Raw genomic sequence first — 21,607 nt, 5'->3', positions numbered from 1 at the left:
AATGCATTTCCAGAAATGCATTTTCATTTTAAGAACGTGGCTGCAAAATCGTGACCACAATTCAAATTCAAATGCATTTCCAGAAATGCATTTTCATTTTCAAGAACGTGGCAGCAAAATCGTGACCACAATTCAAATTCACAATTTGGGCCACGTTCTTAAAATGAAAATGCATTTCTGGAAATGCATTTGAATTTGAATTGTGGTCACGATTTTGCAGCCACGTTCTTGAAAATGAAAATGCATTTCTGGAAATGCATTTGAATTTGAATTGTGGTCACGATTTTGCAGCCACGTTCTTAAAATGAAAATGCATTTCTGGAAATGCATTTTAATTTTCAAATTTTACATTTCAAATTGAATTTTGGTATCTATTTGCTGGGGCATGTTTTGAAAATTAAATCTCAAATGTGTATTTCTTTTTCATTTTAATTAAGTGAAAGATTGAGCACTCTTGAAGAAGAAAATTAAAATGCAAATAGGATGATTGATTACTAATTTCATTTATGAGTCAAATAATGCAGCCACATTCTTAAAAAGCAAATGCATTTCTGGAAATGCATTTTCATTTGAATTTTGGTAACAATTTGCTTCCATAGTCTCTCCACAAACGAAGCGTTTGTTATCCTACAACGGAACTGACACTCATGGTTGGATCATATCGTGGTCTAAACCAATCAGAGACAGAGATGGGGCGGGTCTTTGCCTCTGATTGGCTGTGGTCCAGATATTCCTGTAGCTGTGTGATTGAAATTACGACCTGAGCACTAGAGAGTCAGTTTAGCAGACCTGGGCATTGTATGGCCCGCGGGCCATAACCGGCCACAGGCTGTCTCAATCCGGCCCGTATTTTACATCCGTATGTAAAATAAATAAATGTGTTGAGCGGTAGTAAATATGTAGTCCTGAAAGACTACAGTGATCAGGCGATTTACATATGTGCGCTTGCGCAACCTCACCGACAGGAGAGTTAGCTGTTGGTTAGCCCTCGAAAATGAAAAACTTTGCCACTGATTAACTTTTAACAAGACATGGACTTCTAAGTATCTGTTTACTGAGGTCAAAGTGAAAGCTGTGAAGAAAAAAAACTAACGCGGACATAAAAAGAACTGATTCAGTGGGCGCGGGCTGGTGGTTTGCTAGTTGAACTGCAGACCCTGATCATTACCTGTCAGCTGTCCTTCGCATATCCACCTCAGACATTCAGACAGATTTCGATGCACTTGTTCAAGCCCACTGGATTTCTCTCACAGAACAAAATTAACTGAAAAAACGTATTGCTTTTTGTATAAAGTTGATCAATTCCACATCTTTAACATACTGCAAAACAACTTTTCAGTGTTTGTGAAGATTAACTGGTTACAAATAAAATGAAACACTGTTGTTGTTGTTTATACTGTTTATTACTTCTATAATCTTTCCTATTTGACCTACACCAAAATCTAAAATATTTATATAAATATTTACAGAATATCCTTATTCTTCTGATAACCAGTAGCAGCTAATCAAAATATATACTTTACTGCTTTTTACAATGGGAGAAAATGAATAGTGAGCAAATTGATGAGGCCCTCCAACACATTTCTGGTTTCTCATGTGGCCCCTTGTAAAAATGAATTGCGGACCCCTGAGTTACGAAGCTGGGCCATGGAGCTAACCCATGGAGCTAGGATTTTGATGCTAGGGAGAGTGTGGCAAGATGATTTAGCCAAGGCCATAGGGCAAGAAGGCCAAATTACAGGTGTTGGCCATCTGAAGGGCATGCGACAGCAAGGTGGGACCCGCTATAAGACTTTGAGCCATGAAATGTTAGGTCTCAGTTCAGGGAAGCACTTTTAAACAGTAGCACTTTCTATTTTGAAATGTTTTATTTTGCTTAAAATGTTTTAGTTTGGTAGCTCAGTGAAGCACTTAAAATATATATTTTTTATATATATACAGTATGATTGTGCTTCAAATAAAAAATATATTTACCTACACCTTATTCTTGTTTAAGATCATTTACATAATATATATGAATGTATATGGAGCGTGATAAAAAGGTGACATTGAAATTGTGGCGACGCAAGGAAAAATTTGGGTGCACCTAAATTTTGTGCTGGTGCACCTAAATAAAAAAGTTAGGCGCACCAGTGCAACCAAGGCAACAAGTTAGTCTGGAGCCCTGGCAGCTTGTAACCACAAACCCTTAACGCAAGAGTGGTGGTCAATATCTATATCGGAAATAAATGACCACATTGCTTCGGTCACATTAAGAAAGCATGCATTTTCAGGAAAAGGTTGTTTCTTTCTTTCCCAATAGGATGCATCAAAAATATGTGAAAATACATATAGTGATTGATCAAAGTGAAGCTCATTTTATTGGTTTGACGAGGCCATGTATCAAACGGCCCTCTCATAGTGCTGATCAATATGTTTCTTTGCACACACCCATGCATGCTCATGTGCTGTGTATACACATGGTCCTCCCTCGCCGGTCCTGGGAGCTGGTGCAGTGCATTGTGGGATGCTGTGGTCAGTGCAGATGTAACAACTTAACCCCAGTGACCCGGCTGTCCCCTTTGAACAAATAAAACATCAACATCCTGCTTCACAGCCCCTCTGTGTCCCCCATCTCACCCAACCTGACAGCTTCACTTCCTCCTTCACACAACACGGACACTCTGCATGCCTTCACTCCCCCAAAACTAAAAAGGACATGCAGTAAAAAGTGAACTTGGAGTGTGGGAGTGTGTGTGTTCATATTTGCTGATATCATTATTGCATTATTTCTGCCAGCAAAGATCCACGTAATGCAAATGCATGCACCGTTGTAAGATATTATATTCGGATTCAAACAAAATAGAGACAAGTTGCCAAAATAATCTACCAACTAATTTGTTAATTCACTCCCTGTAAGCGCCACAGGATAGAGCTCAACAGGTGATACGAGTAGGCTGAGGAACTGTCAAAAGCGGGTAGTGTCACGCTGAAATTGATATGAACATACTGTTGAAATACTTACACGAATGCATGGTAGATAAAGGCCCATGCCCTCGGTCTCTCGAGTACATTGTAGAGGTAATTCTGGAGCCGCCGGTACCGCGCGTTCCTGCGCCCGCTCTGCGCGCTGTAGGTAAGCGGCTTGCCGAGTAGACTCAACCGGGCACCCTGCTTTCGTCTCTCCGCGCTCACTCCACCTGCCGAACCCGGCAAAAGCAGACCGTCACCGACTCGAATCGGGTTATTCATTGTTTTCCGCCCAGACTCCACATCTTTCAAGCCGTGGTCTTGAGCCCGGCGTCCCGGAGAGGTCTTCATCCAGAGCCCTGTACCTGCCTCATCGCCGCTGTGGTTGCTGGGCATGGCATCACCAGCGCCGGCTGGGAGTGCGTAGCGAGTGCCAGGAACATGCACATACAAATGGCTTTGCTCTGAAAGGTGTTTGAGGCAAGCCAAAGTAGTCTTTCTGTACGAATAAAAACATACGGATGTAATCTAGTATCAATAAAAACTGTAATATAAATGAATGTTTCGGACTTTCATCTATTTCGGTGAACGCGGTGTGGTAAGGTTGACATAACAATTCCGACGTTTGGAGGCTTCTTTGCCTGCGGCTCCTTGGCCATCTGCGCTAAACGCTGAGAGTGCGGGGTTATGAAGGAGTGACACCATCTCCAGGGTAGACATTTAGCGAGGGGAGGGAATCACCCGACACTCCTTCCGTGACTCTCTCTCTCGGGTGCGCGCGCTCTTTTGCTCTCACTGTTACCCTCTTCTCTTATTTTTCTCACTCACTTTCTCACATTTCCCACACATACAAGCGCAGGGTGCGCTAAGGCACTAAGATGTGCTAGACATTAGTTTAGTCCTAGTTGCACTAAATACCGGCGTGCATTGCGCACACTTAACAGCAACCGCAGCAACATTACCGTAAGTTTATTCGGAACCAATGCTCCGAAGACAGAAAAAAACTTTAAAACAAGTCGGAAGATTAGTTTCGACTAGACTCGACTAAATCTCTTTTTTTCTATTTGGGAAGAACTATCTCTACTTAGCCAAAATGTAGGAATATTAAATCAAACAGTCCAATAGACTTAAAATATATTAATTGGTCTCTAGGGCGGCCTAAATTGCTAAACTGATGCACCGAGGAGGGTTACACAGATCATTGATCTCCCAAAACCAGCTGCCTCGCCAGGTGACTAAGGCGACGCAGACAGTACGAGAACCAATGGGTTTTTAATATCTGATTTTACAAGGCAACCCTTAGTTTTCAGTAACCATTTCTGAAAACAACAAAATTAACGTCTTATAAAAAGCCTATAGGCACTGCAGTCTGTGTGTGATTGAGAAATTACCTGTATTATTTAGCTAGGGAATATTATTACTTTGAGACACAGTGAAAATCCACTTAACCAGATTTTTGGCATGGCATTTGCCAAAATGTGATTGCTTCACTGCAACCACATCCAAAGGCAGGTGAACCATGCGACCCGTCTGGTCTCGACACCTCCGTTGACTGTCTTGCGATGAGATAGCTCCCTCTGGTGCTGACAAATAGCATCAAATATTTTGAGAGGGATTTCTATAGGCCTACTGGAAAAAATCACACTTCAAAGACGTATGGCCTTTTAAGCATCCTAAAGGCCTATGAAACTGAATAAATTATCATTTATTAACAGACATGAATATGCTATTGCTTAAAACATTTCATGCAAAAAGAGAGAGACTATAAAAGTCTGCATTCACTATCTTCCATCGGTATACTGAACTCCCTGAATCCTCGGCGCATGGCACGGATGTGAGCGATAGCGTGAGTCTAGACAAGGGCTCTCATAAAATCAGCCGTTAAAATACTGAGGAGATTACACGCCTATCGGGATCAAGGCAGCGCCCAATGAGTAATGGGTCTTAAAACATTAGAAGTGGATGTGTCTGGGAGAAGGATACCAGTCTTGGTATGCTCCTCGGCATTTTTTTTGCAGGGCCTCGGTTATAAATCAATGCCCTTTTAGCCACACCATTGTATGTTCTGCTGGTTTATGGTTATTCATTGTACGCCCATTCAGTTTTGAATCAAGATTATTTTAACACATGCTGATTTGAATACATGCAACCCTAAAACAGTGCTGTCTTTGGTGATCATGAATCTGTGGACTAATTGGACGTACCCTCTTATCTTTGTTGCTGGACAGGAGCTGCCTGCAGTTCCTACTCCCCAACTTTGTAAAGCATGTAACAACAGATAGGCCTATCAGTGGGACACTCAGGCCTGCATCATTTGGTACCATAACAGGTCACTCAAAGAGGTGTGAGATACATCAACGAAAACTTTTTTTCAGTAGCTTTTATGTTGTCATGGCCCGGGGTAAACAAAGTCGTGGACGCAGTTGGACTGTGACGGCGAGCACAGACGCAACAATTGCAGAATAGGCCTGCTGAGTACAAATCGAAATTCTTACCACTCGGCACGGACAGCGTTTACCGCAAAACAACTCTCTCTAAGTTCTTCCCTTGTGTCGACTAGATATCACTCAATATATAAAAACACTTATAATATCACCCGCAGAGTTTTAAGGTAAGGGATTTAACTATTAACAATAAAAACAAGAAATAATTAAACTATTTTCAGAAATCAATGATTAGGCCTACCTAAAATAGGATCACAATTCCCGCAGATAGGGTTTTCGTGAAATTTCGTAAAAAATGTCAAATGTTGAACCTCATCAAATAGTTGACGGTCAATGTGATCCTTTAAAGTGATCAATACATTATTTTTCTCTTTCCATCAATCAATAAATATGGCTAGTATGTGTCCTAATGTAGACGTGATTTGGACGGTAAGTGAGTCTGATCTGCTCTGTGTCGGTTCCAGTCATGTTACGACGTAGCGCCCGCCTGGTGACAGGTGGGTCCTACCAGCAGTCTGATGACTCTGACAGCAGCTCCACCAGCCTCTCCTGTAGACAAAGCCCTGTCCACAAGTAAGTGTGTGTGCGTGTGTTTACACGTGAGGGTGTGTAGATTTTTTTTGTAACAGTTCCCGACACATTTACCTGTAGACACTGTATACATTTTTGTAAACTAACTTCCCCTCCCATCAACCCCATCCACCCCTCTCCCAGGGCAATCAATAAAAGGAGGAATAGGACCTTCTCTGACTCTTTAAGCACCAGCTCATCCTATGCTGGCCTCTCCCACTCCGCTAACGAGCCAATCTCGAATGGACAGCAGTGCAGAGGTAGATTTGCACTGACAGCTGACATCACTTCCTGCATTTCACCTGTTCTGATGACCACCACCATAGATATATATATATATCTATGACCACCACCACTCCTTCCTGTCCCCTTGACCCACTTCCTGTCTGTATGTCCTTCAGGTATGGCTGGGGCGCTGAGAGCAGCCTCTGGTGGACCCTGCGCCCCTGTGTTCGTCCAGACCCCTGCCTCAGCCAGGACCCCTCACTGCCTCTCCAGCTCATCTGGTCCCAGCAGCAGCTCCACCTCCAGCAGCAGCCTCTGTGAGTAGAGCTGCACAGGAGTAACACTGTGGGCCCAGTGTGTGTATTCCTGCTCTGTAATGTTATCATTCACGGCAAGACATTACACGGGAGCACAAGAGTGTCTCTTCCCTCTTCTGTATTTAGTTATGAGCGTACCTGCACCATGCCGCACGCGGTGTTCGGTTGGTGCTGCTGTCAACAAAGCTGTTCTGGACCTCCTTTTTATCTCCTTATTCACTATCGGTCAGTGGAACGCTCAACCTCTCCAATCTTTACATTCAGGCAGGGGCGTAGGTTTCATTATGTCTACCACTTTTTGAAAATGGCAAATCACATTTTCAAAATGTGATTGAGAGAATACAGTGAAGGGCTGCATACAAAATGATGTCCCACCCACAATTGAAAACAAACCTGCACCCCTGCATTCAGGAATCCTATGGCCAAACCATCATTTTCAACAATGTACTTACACATTAGATTGAATTCAACACTTCCCTTCTCTCTCCCTCATCACCAGGATTGTGGTACATGTACCCAGTACTGACTTACGTGTTTACTCTGCCTCTGAAGATTACGGTAGGTCCAGATACAGGCATGGTAGGCTCTCTGTCTGCATCTATGGTTCTCCTACCCACCAGATTGGAAGACATGTATCTTCTCCCTACAGGATAGAACCATCTCTACAAATCTCCCTGTTACTGATTCCACTCTAGAAAACCAACTCACCAACATTCTGGTGAGGCAGACTCCACCACACATAAGACAAACTCAGGATAGATTTGACAGACTCTCATATAACTAGTTTCCTTGTCTAACCTCTTGTTTATGTGTGCATGTGTGTTAAAGACACAAATGGAACTCCTGCAACAAAAAGCTTTTGAGGTACGAAAACTGAATGTCTTGAATGCTTGTCTGTTGGATTTTCGATGGACTGTTTATTATTAAGGGAGCTAGAAGGTGTCTGGTCTTTCTGAGAGTGTATTTGTTTCTCCTGCAGAGAGACCTTGAACTTCAGAAGGTGCAATACCTTTCAGAGGTAGGGGAACTGAACAGCTTCTGCCTACGTCATTCTTTTTGATCGGTTCTATATCTTGATATCCAAATGTTTTGGCTCTAATTTTACAGTGGCTGCAGACTGATGTGAAGGATATCCAAATTAGACTTGAGAAGTGAGTCTCCCACATGTTTGTGTGTGCGCGCGTGCATATGTGTGTGTGTGTGCATGTGAGTTAATCTCCAAGGCGCAAGATATGATTTCTGCTTATTTGTCCAGTTTAGGAAACTAGAGATTTGATTGAGTTGCATGGTGTTTTGTGTAGGCTGGACACAGACCTGAGTCGACAGATGTCAGACATCCATTCCATTACCACAACACTACGACAGAGGATGGAGGAACGGGAGATCAACACTGTCAAGGTACAGGACACACACACACACAACCTTAATTTTAACAGATCAAAAATGTTACAATGTTCTACTTGAGATAAGATGTTTGTTAATGTAAACTTCTCCTTTTCGGTGTCTTCTTCAGCTCCAGCAGGCCCAAATGTCCTTGACTCCCCCAGGCCCGGCCTCTTCCCCCTCCAGCAGCATCACCCCTGAACTGGAGAAAGAGCTGGACAAGTGGCTCTGCAGAAAAAACAACCAGGTAACACAGGTCTCAGAAGGGTTGGGAGGAGGGAATTTAACCTGGGTTTACCTGATAGAATGTTCAGGACTCTAATCAGACTGGACATAGCGCACATTTTGTCCTAAAGTATTAACGTTTGTTTGTTTTTGAACAGTATCGTGACATACAGCCCAATTGGCAGGATTGTGTTCGATCACAGGCCGACAAACGGGCTGACTTTGCCATTGAGTCCCAAGGTTTGTGATGTCACTGTTGCCTCAGCATCCAGTTGTGTTGGTCCATCTCATGTCTTCACAGCATCGCGTGCTTGTCCCTGCGTTTAGGTGCCAGTGTCTTACAGGCCTCTGAGACCTACCAGAAACGTTCCACATGTTTGAAGTTTTTTGGCATTCCTCTGTTTTATCCATCGGAGTCACCTCGGACAGTCCTTCAGGTACCTACTCACCTCTCCTTCTCTCCATCTTTCTGGTCTGTCACTCTTAAAGTATTGTCTGCTAGTCTGCTGCTTGTCTGGAAGACATATTTTGCCATTTTCATTCCACCGCTTCACCCCCCCCCCCTGCTGTCTCTTTCCCCTCAGGGTAACCATGTGATGAAGCCTGGACGCTGCTGGCCCATGCCAGGGTCTCAGGGCTTTTTGGCAATCTCCCTGTCTCACCCAATCGCAATTAGCCACGTCACTCTTGACCACCTCCCTCGCTACAACCACCCGACCGGCGAGATCCACAGCGCCCCCAAGGACTTCCTGGTCTACGTGCGTGTGCTTTCAGAGAACCTTTCAGAGAACCTTTTAGAAACGTTAACAATGTGGCATGAAACACAAAGCTGATGTCTTGTTTTAAGTCATTTCTTCCCCCTCTGTCTCCATCTTTCCCTCTCCTCTCCTCCCTTCCCATTGTTCGCTCTCTCAGGGCACGTCTGTTGAAGGTGGAGAAAAGACTCTTCTAGGAACTTTCACGTACGACAAGGATGGAGACTCCAGCCAGACCTTCCAGATTCCTGTTAGTAACACCACACTGAACAAACTGCATGTAACAGAATACAAGTAACGTTTATGTGAAAGGATTCCTATGATTTATCTATGATAACCTTGAGAGTTTAGGCTGGTTTAGGTGCAGTTCTATAGGCTTATGTGAAGCCCTCTGTTACAGAGGTCTCTTGTAAAAAGATCTGTAGAAATACTATCTGATTTGATTTAAATCTATGATTTAACTATACTCCGCCCCCCTCCATCTTCTCTCAGAGCGCTGACGATACCGTGTATCATTCTGTGGAGCTGCGTGTCCTCAGTAACTGGGGCAACCAGGAGTACACCTGCCTGTACCGCTTCCGTGTACATGGTCAGACCCCCCGCAGCTCCTGAGCCCCCCTGCCTGCCACGCCCCATCACACCACCATGTCTTGCCTCTTTTGCCTATTTTTGCTAAACAAAAAATTTAACATTATTACTAAAACTTTCAAATTAAGATTTCATTTTGTGGAAATCAGATGTGGACTTGATCTTGTTTCTTGATACCCCTTAAGCATGGTCTGGGTATGGGTATGATCTGGGTCGAAACTCGCTGTTGCTTCAAAAATGGAAATTCCCCCGGAAGTATTGTGAAAGACCTTGCACCCCTCACCCCTGCGCCTCTCCAAGTGTATCATATAAACAATTCAACAAATGTACCCCACAAGTCAAAATACACATTATCTTCAGAGTGGTACAAACATGTTTTTGTTTGTGTGTGTGTTTGTGTACCGTTAATTGGTATACTGAGGAATAAAAATAATTTGACAAATGGTATTTAAGATTTATTTTTCATTCAATTCACACATCTGTAGGTTGGTGGGCCCTTCATGGAGGGTGCAGGTAGGCTATGTGTAGTGTTTTTATATTGACAAAACAACTAAATGCACAGCATTTCTGACTCGCGGGCGCGATTGGACTGTAAAAACCTACTTAAAAATATTAATCAAATACATTAGGCCTAACATCTATATGGCCTATAGAGTGCTATTTTTATCCTCAAACTAGGATCAAACCTCAAACTTATCCTCCTAAACTATGTTTAATTACCCCCTCCCCACAAAAATAAATGTTTACTTTTAAAGCCCATATCTATTCATTATCTTAGCTTTACGTAGCGGTAGCGTGATAATTCATGCAATTACCTTTCGCTAACCTACATTTTTACTACAAAAAAAAACACAATTGTTGAAAATCTCTGCCATTATAATTCTATATATTCTTTTATATATAAAAAAAATTGTATTTAAAGTGCTTTGTAAATCGTGGTCTGTAATTGTAGCCAAACTAAATATTCTATTGGTCATTAGAATTTGGGTCATAGATTTAACCAGAGCCATGTGTATGGCTCTGGATTTAACCATCGAAAGAACCGTAGCCGGATGTTTGGAGCGATTTCTAACTGGCTTGGTAATTATCCACGTTTGTAATGTCGGACTGGGAGGATGATTATGATGGAGACGGTGTCGCAATCAAGAAGTCTGTACCTGGGAACACAGCACCTTTGAAAGAATGTAAATCTTTGAACAACGGCAAGGAGAACATTTGTTTTGGTGTGAGAAATTACGGTGGGATTGGACCGCCACGAGGACCGCCAGTAGATCGTAACGGTCCTCAGTACCAAAAGGACCGCATGTTTTCAAGGGATCATGATTCTGATAGAGGACGCGGATCGGGTCCGTGTGGTAACGCGACTGACCGGTCGGGTTCCACACCGGTAACTTTTACAGTGGAAAGCTCCTCTATTGGCAGGGTTATAGGTATGTTCAGACAGCAAGAGCAAAGTAGCATCATATGCTAACAATGTTAAGAGTTAATTGATGTTACCACACGTCACGTGCAGTTAAATGCCTGACTTAATATAACAGGTCGCGGCGGAGCCAAAATACGTGAACTTGAAGAAAGTACTGGTGCAAGAATTAAGGTGAAGTAGCTAGCTAGCAAACATGCTATATTTAATTACCCGAGACAATGTTTAGCTGAACTCTGATATCAAAATATGTTAAACTATTTTTGTAGATCAACAGAGGGGACTATGAGGGAGAAGTGCTCATCTTTGGGAACAGTGATGTTCAACAGAAGGCTAGAGAGATGATTGAGGAGCTGGTGTCAGGCGGCGGCTCTGGCTTCTACGGTGGTAAGATTACACTAGCACCTTATACTTTTCTCTGTTATTGGTTTACCAGGATTTAAGCTTGGTCATGTTCACAGCTGTTAGTGAAGGTTGTTTGACCTCTGTCAGGCCCTGGAAGGAGTGGTGAGCATGGAGGTGGCCGTGGTGGTGGTGGTGGAGGAGGAGGCAGAGTTAGAAATGACTCCTGCTGGTCAGCGTCAGCATTGCAGGCAGCTGACGTCCCACCCCCCCAGGCCATCGACTGGAACTCCATGAGAGAGAACAGGGAGAAATATGAGCAGATGAAGTGGCAGGGTAATTACAGTACACACGCACTCACACACTCAGGAGAGCCTGGACATGGGCAGGGGAAATGGGCTTTACAAAAATGTCCATAGCAGTAAAGTACATTTTGGTTGAGGTTTCAGCCTTAAGCTAACTTCATGGGAATGGAACTTATGAACGACATCCAGTCTTTGACAATATAATGTGTTCTAATGTGGTACCAAAACAAACATGACAAAAAAAAATAGTATTCCACCCAAAATGTAGGGTGATGCATTTAACAACATATTGACAGAAGAAGGTATAAAAGTGATATTTTCCGGAGCGCTGTCCTGAAGGCAGTGTGCAAACTAGTGTTGTGTTTAGATAATACGCATCTTGACTGTGTCCTTTGGTATTGTTTCTTAACGGCTGTAGACCTCCCACCCCTGAAGAAGGACTTCTACATTGAGGCAGAGAGCGTAGCCAAACGCACTGCAGAGGAAGTGAAAGAGTGGAGGTGAGTGCTGCGTTTCCTCAAGGATTTTTTTTCCCAGCAGGCGGGGAGAAGAACAAATGTAGGGTCACCTGGCACCCAACCTGTTGGCCTGTGCTTAGTCTTTTGTTTCCTCTCCTTAGCTTAGACACAGTGAGACCCTTTTTCTGAGTCATACTATCTTCCTCACTGAGATATTTGAATAAACTCAGCTGATGATCTGAGCCGAGGAGAAAGTGCTTTGTTGTACTTGTGCTGCTTTTTTATGAAGATGTCATGTCTTTGACATGAAGTGCCTTGCCCAAGGACACAACGTCATTTGGCACGGCCGGGAATCGAACTGGCAACCTTCAGATTACTAGCCCGATTCCCTAACCGCTCAGCCACCTGACTCCCTATATTTAGCCGGCTCAGTCAGCAGTACGCTGCCATTAAGCCTCCCTGGCTTTGTGGGCCACCACCATGTTAGGTTTAACTGTTAACCTGTCTTTAAACTCGTCATATCCTGCCCGTGTCAACGTCCATTCTTCTGGAGATGTAGCTTGAGCCATTATGTAATAACTCCCAATGCGCCCCTGTAATGCAAACACGAATCTCAATCACTTTTTTTATTCTTTTGAATAGTATTTGTAATATTTATAATTCAAGACGATTCAGAGAGGACTGAGATTGTAATATGTATCTTGTACCTGTATTTGTCAATTTCAATACACAATGTGGACAATACAGTTTATGACACCCATTGGAGTCAGATGGCTGAGCGGTAAGGGAATCGGGCTATTAATCAGAAGGTTGCCGGTTCGATTCCTGGCCGTGCTAATGACATTGTGTCCTTGGGCAAGGAACTTAACCCTACTTGCCTTGGGGGAATCTCCCTGTACTTACTGTAAGTTGCTCTGGATAAGAGCGTCTGCTAAATGACTAAATGTAATGTAATATTAGGATCACAATCATATTGTACTGTAGGATCCTGTTTTGATGGTTTGTTTTGGTCAAATGCCTGGCATATGTGGCGTTAATCATATCAGTCACGGACAGTCCTGTCCCCTCCACCTCCCCACAGGAAGCAGAATAACAACATATTTGTTGACGATCTGAAGGAGGAGGGCGACAAGCGTCTCTTCCCCCATCCCGTGCAGACCTTCCTGGAGGCCTTCCTACACTATCCCGGAATCATGGAGAACATTGTCCGCGTCGGCTTCGCCAAACCAACCCCCATCCAGGTATGTTGGGTGGCCCGGGTTCTGCCATGTAACCTCCTGCTGTTGGTTAGTGTGTCACATCAGACAGTGATCAGCAGATCTCAAGCACAAGCTCCACCAGGACCCTTAAAGATAAACTGAACAAAAAGTTTGGAACTTTCTATACCTGTCTAAATGTTTACACACCCTGTGTGCTTATGCAATGAAATATTGGCCCACCTGTGAAATTATAAAGACTTTACAGTCAATACAGTGACTTTCGATTGGTCCTCTCTTTACAAAATCCAATGAAAAATCAAAAAATGTAAAGAATGTGAATTTGGTGCGAGCGGTATGTGTGACCAAGTCCATAACCATGTGTGACTGTTTAATCTCTTTGGAAACACCCTACCAACGATAGCCTTGGTTCCAGTGGCACTTTCGGTATCTTTTTGGATTTCATGTAAAATGTGGAAACGAAAAGAGGAAGGAATTCAACATTTTCGTTTAAGATATTTATATAGATATTTACTGGTATTTTCTCTTGAGCACATCTGTTTATTGTCATTCACTCCAGTTCATCAGTATACAGAGAGGATGGGTGTTTTGCAGCTTGATATTCTTGTGTGAACTACCATGGCCAGACATGGCCATCTAACAGACCTGAGGGGTCTGGCTCCATGTGGTTCCTGGAGAACCTGCAGTCTTCATACGGAGTGGACATGAAATCTCTTTGGTTCAGGACAGTATGTCGAGACTCCAAGGGTAAAGCACGGAAGCCCCCCACAATAAGGATGTGGTGTCTATATCCAGAGCAGTACATCATATACCTTAAAGTCACGGTTATTTAATTGTATTCTGGCACCTGAGCACGTAGCGAGGCACCCATCACCAGATAGCTAAACACTATAACCTGACTGAAGTAGCGCTAGGTAGCTCCAATGACGAGGAAGCATAAAGTCCATTATCAACGTGCACTTGTACGTCCATTTATTGAAAGTACAGCGTTTTCTTAAGGTCAGGTTGTTTCTGATAGTGAAAAAACAAAGCTTTTCCAAGGCTTACACAGGCAGGTGGAACCACATAAACAGAGAGATCTAGAACCTAGCTCGCTGAAAAATGGTTTGCTAACCTCTGAACTGATCAAAAGACCAACAACAATGTGACTTTAAACAACCAATGAGAACACAAACATCCAAATTAAGAGGAATAGGCTGGATTCTACTTACTGGCCTACGGGAGATGCCAGAACACTTAAACAGAATGAATGCATGTAACATTACAAATTGGTTCAATTAAAACACAGTATTTATTACACAAGTAAATCACAAGTGTACCATATAGCGAGGTAGCTGACCTCCACTTCAAAGCGAATTTGCCTTTCATCAACCCCAAGTTCGCGTGCTACAGATCTGTTGCTGCTGGTGAGTGCTTTCTGCACAGCTTTGTTTGAAAGCTAAAGTGTAAGAACATTTCGGCATGCTGCTTCAGATTTCTACACAATGTAGACACGCGCGGCTTCAATTTTACACTAGGCTTTGTGTTTCAAATCCTTGTCTATTCTTTGTTTGTCTATGGCCGCACTGCAGCTACAATTCACTAAATCTCTCTTACTAATTAAATGCCGCCCTCGAATAAACGACGGCCTCGAATAAACGCCGCACCAAAAATTAACGTGGTGTAATAAACGCTGCAGCGTTTAATCGCAGAAATACGGTAGTAGTTGCTCTAGTAATTTTTTAAAATGGGGTTGGTCTTTCTCTTTTGGCTATCCCGTCAATGCTAATAATGTACTCTTATTACTGGACTATTAAAATGTTAAAATATGCAAGAGACTTCTCTAAACCAGGACCAGTCCGCTCACTTGAGAACTCTGTGATTAGAGGCCTGTTCCATAAAGCAAGTTTACCGAATAAGCCAAGCGTATGTCTGTTAGTCTGGCTCATTTCCTGTTGATTTGGTTTACATTTACATTTCCTTGTAAAATTGGTTCCATAAAGCCAGTTCCATGTAGTTCAAGCTCAGTTACTATGGCAACTTATGCTGTGAAACTAACCTGGTCCGAGGCAGGCTTACTGGCAGGCTTAGCCTGTGTTGCTGCTGAACCAGATGTTCCTGTTACACTGACCCAACAGGAAAACGATGATTCACCTCAAGCTTTCTGACATGATTCTATATTTGACTTTAATTAGCCTATATCAGTCCAAAAATGTGGAAAATCGATTTAAACAAAAGGTAAATGTATTCAATTATGCAATCCTAAATGATAAGTCAAATGTATTTTATTTATTTATTCAATACATCATAAATACTACATAAACAGCATACCTAACACCACGCAGAGACAACAAGACAATACAGTACAGTACAAGGATCACTTCATGTTGAAACCCAGAAATAAGTTCTGTCAATGAATTCTTAATGCCATTCGTTTATGCAAATTTAGCCTCCCAATAGCAAAACCAACAAGTCCCCAAGAAGTTTCTCTACTAGCAAGTTTGGTTGAATAGTGTTAAATGCAGAAGAAAAATCTGTAAACAGAAGTCTGGCATGAGTTAGTGGGCCCTCAAGGTGATGATACAAGCTGTTCAGCAGCATCAGAGAGGCATCCTCAACACCCCTACCAGCTCTGTAAGCAAACTGCAGAAGATCCAGAGACCCTGGATCTGCTGCCTAACAGGCCGTCCCACCACTTTCTCTAAAACCTTCATAAGTAAAGATGTAAGAGCTACCGGTCTAAAATCATTTAAGGACTTTGGTTTTGTACACTTAGCGAAGGGTACAATAATTGAATGTTTCCAGATTTCCGGAATCTTTTGTAACTCCAGAGATTTAGTAGTTTTTGTTGTTCAACCATGCAAAGTTAGTACAGTACACAGCAACGAGACAACGTTCCTCCAGGACCATGGTGCTAAAAGCAAAGCAGGACAAACACAGACTAACTAAGACCTACACATTCCTACATTCCCATATAAAGTGTATACATTCCTATATTAAGTGCATTCATTCCTGTATAAAGTATAAGTACATTATTGATACAGAAGACAGGACAATATTGAGGTATCAAGTATAAAGTGACCAATAATTGAGTGCAGTTTGTCCATCTCTGACGTTGGAGGGTGTACGGTTCTGTGTGTATCAGACCAGTCCTTGAGTGTTGAGTAGTCTGATGGACTAAAAATAACTTGTATTCATAAATAAATATAAATAAAAATAACCTGAAAAACATTGCAGAGCTGATCAGCACAAGTATTTAGTACTTTGCCTGTACAGGCAGGGCCTGGATTCTTCCTACTGTTGGTGTGCCTAAACCATTTCAACAAAGTCAACATCAATGGTCAATGTTTGACTCGACTTTGCACCTCATCTCGTCTATCTGTTAATTAAAATCTTGTTTATCAAACCTTAAATAAAAATCATTCAAACTATCAGCTAGTTGACTGTCAGAATTAAAACCCTCCAGACTGGCTGCCTTATTACCCCTTACATGACATTAGCCCCGATTTGATTTGTTAGGTTAATTCAATTGGGAGTCAGGTGGCTGAGCGGTTAGGGAATCGGGCTAGTAATCAGAAGGTTGCCGGTTCGATTAATGGCTGTGCAAAAAAAATGACATTGTGTCCTTGGGCAAGGCACTTCACCCTACTTGCCTCGGGGGAATGTCCCTGTACTTACTGTAAGTCGCTCTGGATAAGACCGTCTGCTAAATGACTAAATGTAATGTAAATTCAAGTCCGATTTAGGACTTCAATCCCAGCTATATGGAACAGGCCCAAATGAACTTAGAAACACCTTTCTGAAAGTTGCTTTCCAAATTGTTTTTGAAAATGTCCTTCCAAAAATGTCTCTCTCGCCGTGTGTCTGCCCCTGCTGATGGCTGCTGTGCCCCCTGTGTTGCCAGTCCCAGGCGTGGCCCGTGGCACTGAGGGGAGACGACCTGATCGGCATCGCCCAGACGGGCACAGGGAAGACCCTGGCCTACCTACTGCCTGGTTTCATCCACATGGATGGTCAGCCGGTGTAAGTCCACATCCAATCCATTGACTTGTTTCAAATTAAATGTGAAGTCAGCAGTTGTCTGAACGTGTGTGTGTGTACACTCCCAGACACAGGAACAGGCAGGATGGTCCAGGTATGCTGGTGCTGACCCCCACCAGAGAGCTGGCCCTGCAGATCGAGGCAGAGTGTAACAAGTACAGCTACAAAGGCTTCAAGAGGTGCCGATGACATCCTCACGCCTGTCACACACACACACACACACGGCCCTGTCACACACACACGGCCCCGCATCCTGTCACACACACGGTCCCACATCCATGCGACTCTCACACCAGTCACTCACCGACACAGTTGGTCACACAGATAAAGGCACAGACACCAAGAGAGCAGTGTGTGTTTTTGATCTCATGTCTCTTATTTTCTCCCTCCTTTTTGCGGACTAGTGTTTGTATCTATGGAGGTGGGGACCGCAGGGCTCAGATCAAGCTGGTGGCCGGCGGAGTGGACATAGTAATCGCCACTCCCGGCCGCCTCAACGACCTGCAGATGAACGAGCTTATCAACCTGCGCTCCATCACCTACCTGGTGAGCTCCATTCCAGCAATTAAGTGTGTGCGTGTGTGTGTGTTTTACCAGCCCTCTCCTTGGCCAGGTGCTGGATGAGGCAGACCGGATGCTGGACATGGGCTTTGAGCCCCAGATCATGAAGATCCTGCTGGACATCCGTCCAGACAGACAAACCTTTATGACCAGGTACCAGCACCAGGATGTACCCAGGCACTGCCCTGTATCACAAGATGAGCTTATAGATTGGCCCCTGTACATGCCCTGATCTCTTCTCTTCAATTGGCTGTTTCAGTGCCACCTGGCCCCCAGGTGTAAGGCGATTGGCCAAGTCGTATCTCAAGAACCCCATGATGGTATACGTGGGGACGCTGGACCTGGCTGTGAGTGGAAGCCTAAGCATTCACTACCTTACTCCTCCAGACACACCCACACACTATACACTCCCAACTGAAACTCTCCATTTACTTTTATCTGTTCCCATATGGTTGCAAAATTCTGTTAATTAAAAAAAAATAAAAAATTAAAGTTGGAAACTTTCCATTGGAATTAACGGGAATATATGGGAATAAACTGGAAATGATCAAAATTGCAGGTTAGCCTATAACAGGGAACTTAAATGTAGTGGGAAAACCTATTTTGCAGCATAATCTTGGTTTTAACAACCAGTTTTAATGCACACTACAGCAGCACTGTTGAAGCCACACATCTGCATTTGAGCCCAAGGACTACATCCATTTTCTTTCCAATGAAATAATCGATTAAAGTCCTAACTCACAAATACATCAAAATCATAAAATGACATTTTTCTTCTTATTACCAAACACAAATTTATATTCATGTATATGATACAGTATAAATCACTAAAAATTTCTAATTCCGTTGAATTCCCGTGAAGTTTCCAACTTTCCAATATCCCCCGGCTTAACTTGATTAACTTCCCATGGAAAGTTTCAGGAAATATACCGGAAATGTTCCGCCCCTTTGCAACCCTAGTCTCCAACACACACTAACGTTGCTCTCCGTCTCTCTGGCACACTCTCCCACCCTGTCTTCATCCCCTCTCCCCAGGCGGTCAACACAGTTCATCAGACAGTCCTGTTTGTCCAGGAGGAGGAGAAGAAGGCCTACGTCTTTGACTTCATCCACAACATGGAGCCCGAGGACAAAGTTCTCATCTTTGTGGGCAAGAAGCTTCTGTGAGTAGACGGTTCCACTCTACAAAACAATGCCAGCACACCCTAAAGAAATACCATTCGTTAGAGATGACTGTATGCTAGGTAAATGCAGTCTTACTTGGCTGTATGTCACGTTTGGTCACTGGTGAAGCAAGAAGGGGATTTCCAAAGTCACATCAGTATTTTATTCAACGGTGCTTTCCATCCATTATCACATTAACCACTTCTGAAAGCCACGCCCATCGTTTGAATTTGGTGTGGGTTTGCGCTGAAGATTAGTTTTGACACGTTTTAGTTAGTTTCTTCATTGTGTCTGTGTGTGTCACATGGCAGAGCCGATGACCTCTCCAGCGATCTGTGTCTACGGGGCCTGGCTGTGCAGAGTCTCCACGGCGACAGGGAGCAGTGTGACAGGGAGGAGGCCCTGAAGGACTTCAAAGAGAGTATGAAATTGGCTTCTGTTTAGTGTGTGTGTGTGTGTGTGTGTGTGTGTGTAGGGGGAGTTGCCCACTGTGTTTGTACGATTGTGTGTGTTGCCAGGTCGTGTCCGCATCCTGGTGGCGACAGACCTGGCGTCCCGAGGTCTGGACGTCCACGACATTACCCACGTCTTCAACTACGACTTCCCGCGGAACATTGAGGAGTATGTACATCGCGTGGGCCGCACAGGTCGCGCCGGGTAAGTGTGTGTTTGTGTGTCTATCTCCTCGTAGTTGTTTGCTGAACACCTTCCAGTTGTCTGCCGTGGCTCCATCTTTGTTTTGTATGATTGTTAATTAGCCTGGGAACCAGATGAATCTGTGAGCTCATGTTTTTTAAGAGGTCTGGCCACTCCCATTCAAACAAATTTCCACCCAGTCTGAAAAGTCCCTGGCCAATCATAACCGTTGATCCAATGACTGTACAGAGAAGCGACGTTGAGGCAGTTTCCTCAACAACCAAGATTACATTTTATTGTTCTGATTGGTTGTATCCAATTGCATCCAGAGACATTTTGGTCTGGGCTTGTTGATTACACCCCCTAGAATCTAGGGGGTGTAATCAACAAGCCAGTTCTCTCAGTTCATCTAGGGCCTAGATGAACTGAGAGGTTCCAGACTAGTTGCTAATTGGTCTGGCAATGCCAGGCTAGTTAATGGTTCCACTCAATCTCCCCCCCCCCCCCCCCCCCCCCCACACACACACACACACACACACAAAGGCGCTCTGGGGCTTCCATCACCCTGGTTACAAGAGGAGACTGGAGGATGGCCTCTGAGCTGATCCCCATCCTGGAACGATCTGGACAGGTAGGGGACACGTAACGGGCTGGCTCTGTCTCTCTGACACACACAGCACTTAGTTCCACTAAGTGCACTTAGTTCCATTAAAAACCTTTGTGATTTTGCTGTGTAGGACGTCCCAGAGGAGCTTGTGCTTATGGCAGAGAGATACGAGAAGCACAAGAGAGAGAAGGACATGTACGGAGGAGGAGGAGGGAGAGGAGGAGGAGGAGGAGGGAGAGACGGAGGAGGGAGGAGAGGAGGAGGGAGAGACAGAGGAGAGTCAAACTGGAGGTTCTAACCACGTCAGGTACACCAACACTCCCACGGCACACCCATACTGAGTATAGCAGCGAGGCCGTGGAGCATTATCCAGTCACAGTGCAATGCAGTTGACTTTTGCAGTCATGGGTGAAATAAAGGGATAGGTATTTATTTTGAACACTGCACTATTGGGTACTCACCCTGCTCAATGAGATAGAAACAGAAGTGTTTTATATACATCATCTTTCAATCCAATTTTCTTCTTCAGGAAGAAGCCGTTTCTGGAAGTTCTGGAACCTCTGGTGTTCTGATGGTCTTTTGTGTGTGTTCATTTTGTTTTGTTTGCTGTGTTTGTATAAATAACAAGCAATTAGTTTTTGAGTGTGTTTAAAAGACCATTTATTTGTTGGCGAGTTGCCATTGCCATGTATCATCTTTGAGGAAAAGTTCAAATTTAAACAAATTAATTTCCTGACATAACTAACCATTTTTACTTGCTATGATTTGTGCTGTCATCACATGGTCTCTTAGTGCCTTACCGGAGGGAAACTGCGTGTTCTTGTCGACACATTTGTTCATGTACTCGCTTGAATTCCTGTTATATAACCCAATGATCTCAAGCTCTTTACTTAATTAAACACAATACAATCAACAAGTTCGTCATTTTGTTGTCCTAAAACCCAACTGAGCGCAAACTTCCTCTTTTTAAATGCAATACAACTAAGGAGTGTCATCTGCTTTTCCTAGGGGAATTTGTCCAGATGGAGGTAAATGAACAAAGGATATTGCCGACTATTTTAAACGTTAATTTCTGCTCTTAAAATTGCTTTCAAACTGTACTTGGATTCTACCTTTCACACGATCCGTTTTACACAGACGCGTAACATGGGGGCAATTGACCCATATTGTCTCAAGTCTTCATGGAGGAAGACTGAACACCTCCATGGATGAAGTTTTAAGATGTAAGGAGTCCAGGGGTCTCATTTATAAAACTGCGTAGGATTCTTACTAAAAGTGTACGTACGCCCAAAAGCATAAAATGGCGTACGCACACAAAAATTCAGATTTATAAAACCGTGCGTACGCACACCTGTACGCAATGTTCCCTTTATAAATCACAGATTACCCACAAGTGTGCGTAAATTGCGTGCGTAAAAAAA

At 43.5% G+C, this 21,607-nt stretch overlaps 2 protein-coding genes across 5 annotated transcripts; both read left to right on the top strand.

Annotated features, from left to right (window-relative positions):
* Positions 1-3,776: 3,776 nt before the first annotated feature.
* Positions 3,777-9,506, top strand: LOC134022865 (uncharacterized). 4 transcript variants are annotated; one of them, XM_062464604.1, is made up of 17 exons: positions 3,777-3,912; positions 5,858-5,966; positions 6,123-6,223; positions 6,365-6,505; positions 6,632-6,730; positions 7,005-7,063; positions 7,155-7,223; positions 7,334-7,369; positions 7,485-7,523; positions 7,613-7,656; positions 7,807-7,903; positions 8,019-8,135; positions 8,272-8,353; positions 8,441-8,550; positions 8,698-8,871; positions 9,029-9,118; positions 9,361-9,506. In XM_062464604.1, the coding sequence occupies exons 2-17, from the start codon at positions 5,860-5,862 to the stop codon at positions 9,478-9,480; spliced, it is 1,485 nt and encodes a 494-aa protein (XP_062320588.1). In that variant the 5' UTR covers positions 3,777-3,912; positions 5,858-5,859; the 3' UTR covers positions 9,481-9,506. The 4 variants fall into 4 exon arrangements, with proteins under 4 accessions (XP_062320588.1, XP_062320586.1, XP_062320585.1 ...); XM_062464602.1 differs by having other exon boundaries at positions 6,108-6,223; XM_062464601.1 differs by lacking the exon at positions 3,777-3,912 and adding an exon at positions 5,201-5,560 and having other exon boundaries at positions 6,108-6,223.
* Positions 9,507-10,496: 990 nt separating this feature from the next.
* Positions 10,497-21,096, top strand: ddx43 (DEAD (Asp-Glu-Ala-Asp) box polypeptide 43). Its single transcript, XM_062464600.1, has 17 exons — positions 10,497-10,886; positions 10,995-11,050; positions 11,146-11,263; positions 11,369-11,554; positions 11,942-12,023; positions 13,063-13,222; positions 17,082-17,200; positions 17,287-17,397; positions 17,623-17,764; positions 17,832-17,932; positions 18,039-18,126; positions 18,815-18,942; positions 19,255-19,364; positions 19,462-19,600; positions 20,123-20,210; positions 20,317-20,493; positions 20,716-21,096. Exons 1-16 carry the CDS (start codon positions 10,556-10,558, stop codon positions 20,482-20,484), a joined length of 2,127 nt encoding a protein of 708 aa, XP_062320584.1. The 5' UTR covers positions 10,497-10,555; the 3' UTR covers positions 20,485-20,493; positions 20,716-21,096.
* The last annotated feature ends 511 nt before the right edge of the window (positions 21,097-21,607 follow it).

Source organism: Osmerus eperlanus, chromosome 6, assembly GCF_963692335.1.
Source record: "Osmerus eperlanus chromosome 6, fOsmEpe2.1, whole genome shotgun sequence".
NCBI classification, from domain to species: domain Eukaryota; kingdom Metazoa; phylum Chordata; class Actinopteri; order Osmeriformes; family Osmeridae; genus Osmerus; species Osmerus eperlanus.
Note: the sequence above shows the minus strand (reverse complement) of the source record. Positions and strands in the feature narration are given on the sequence as shown.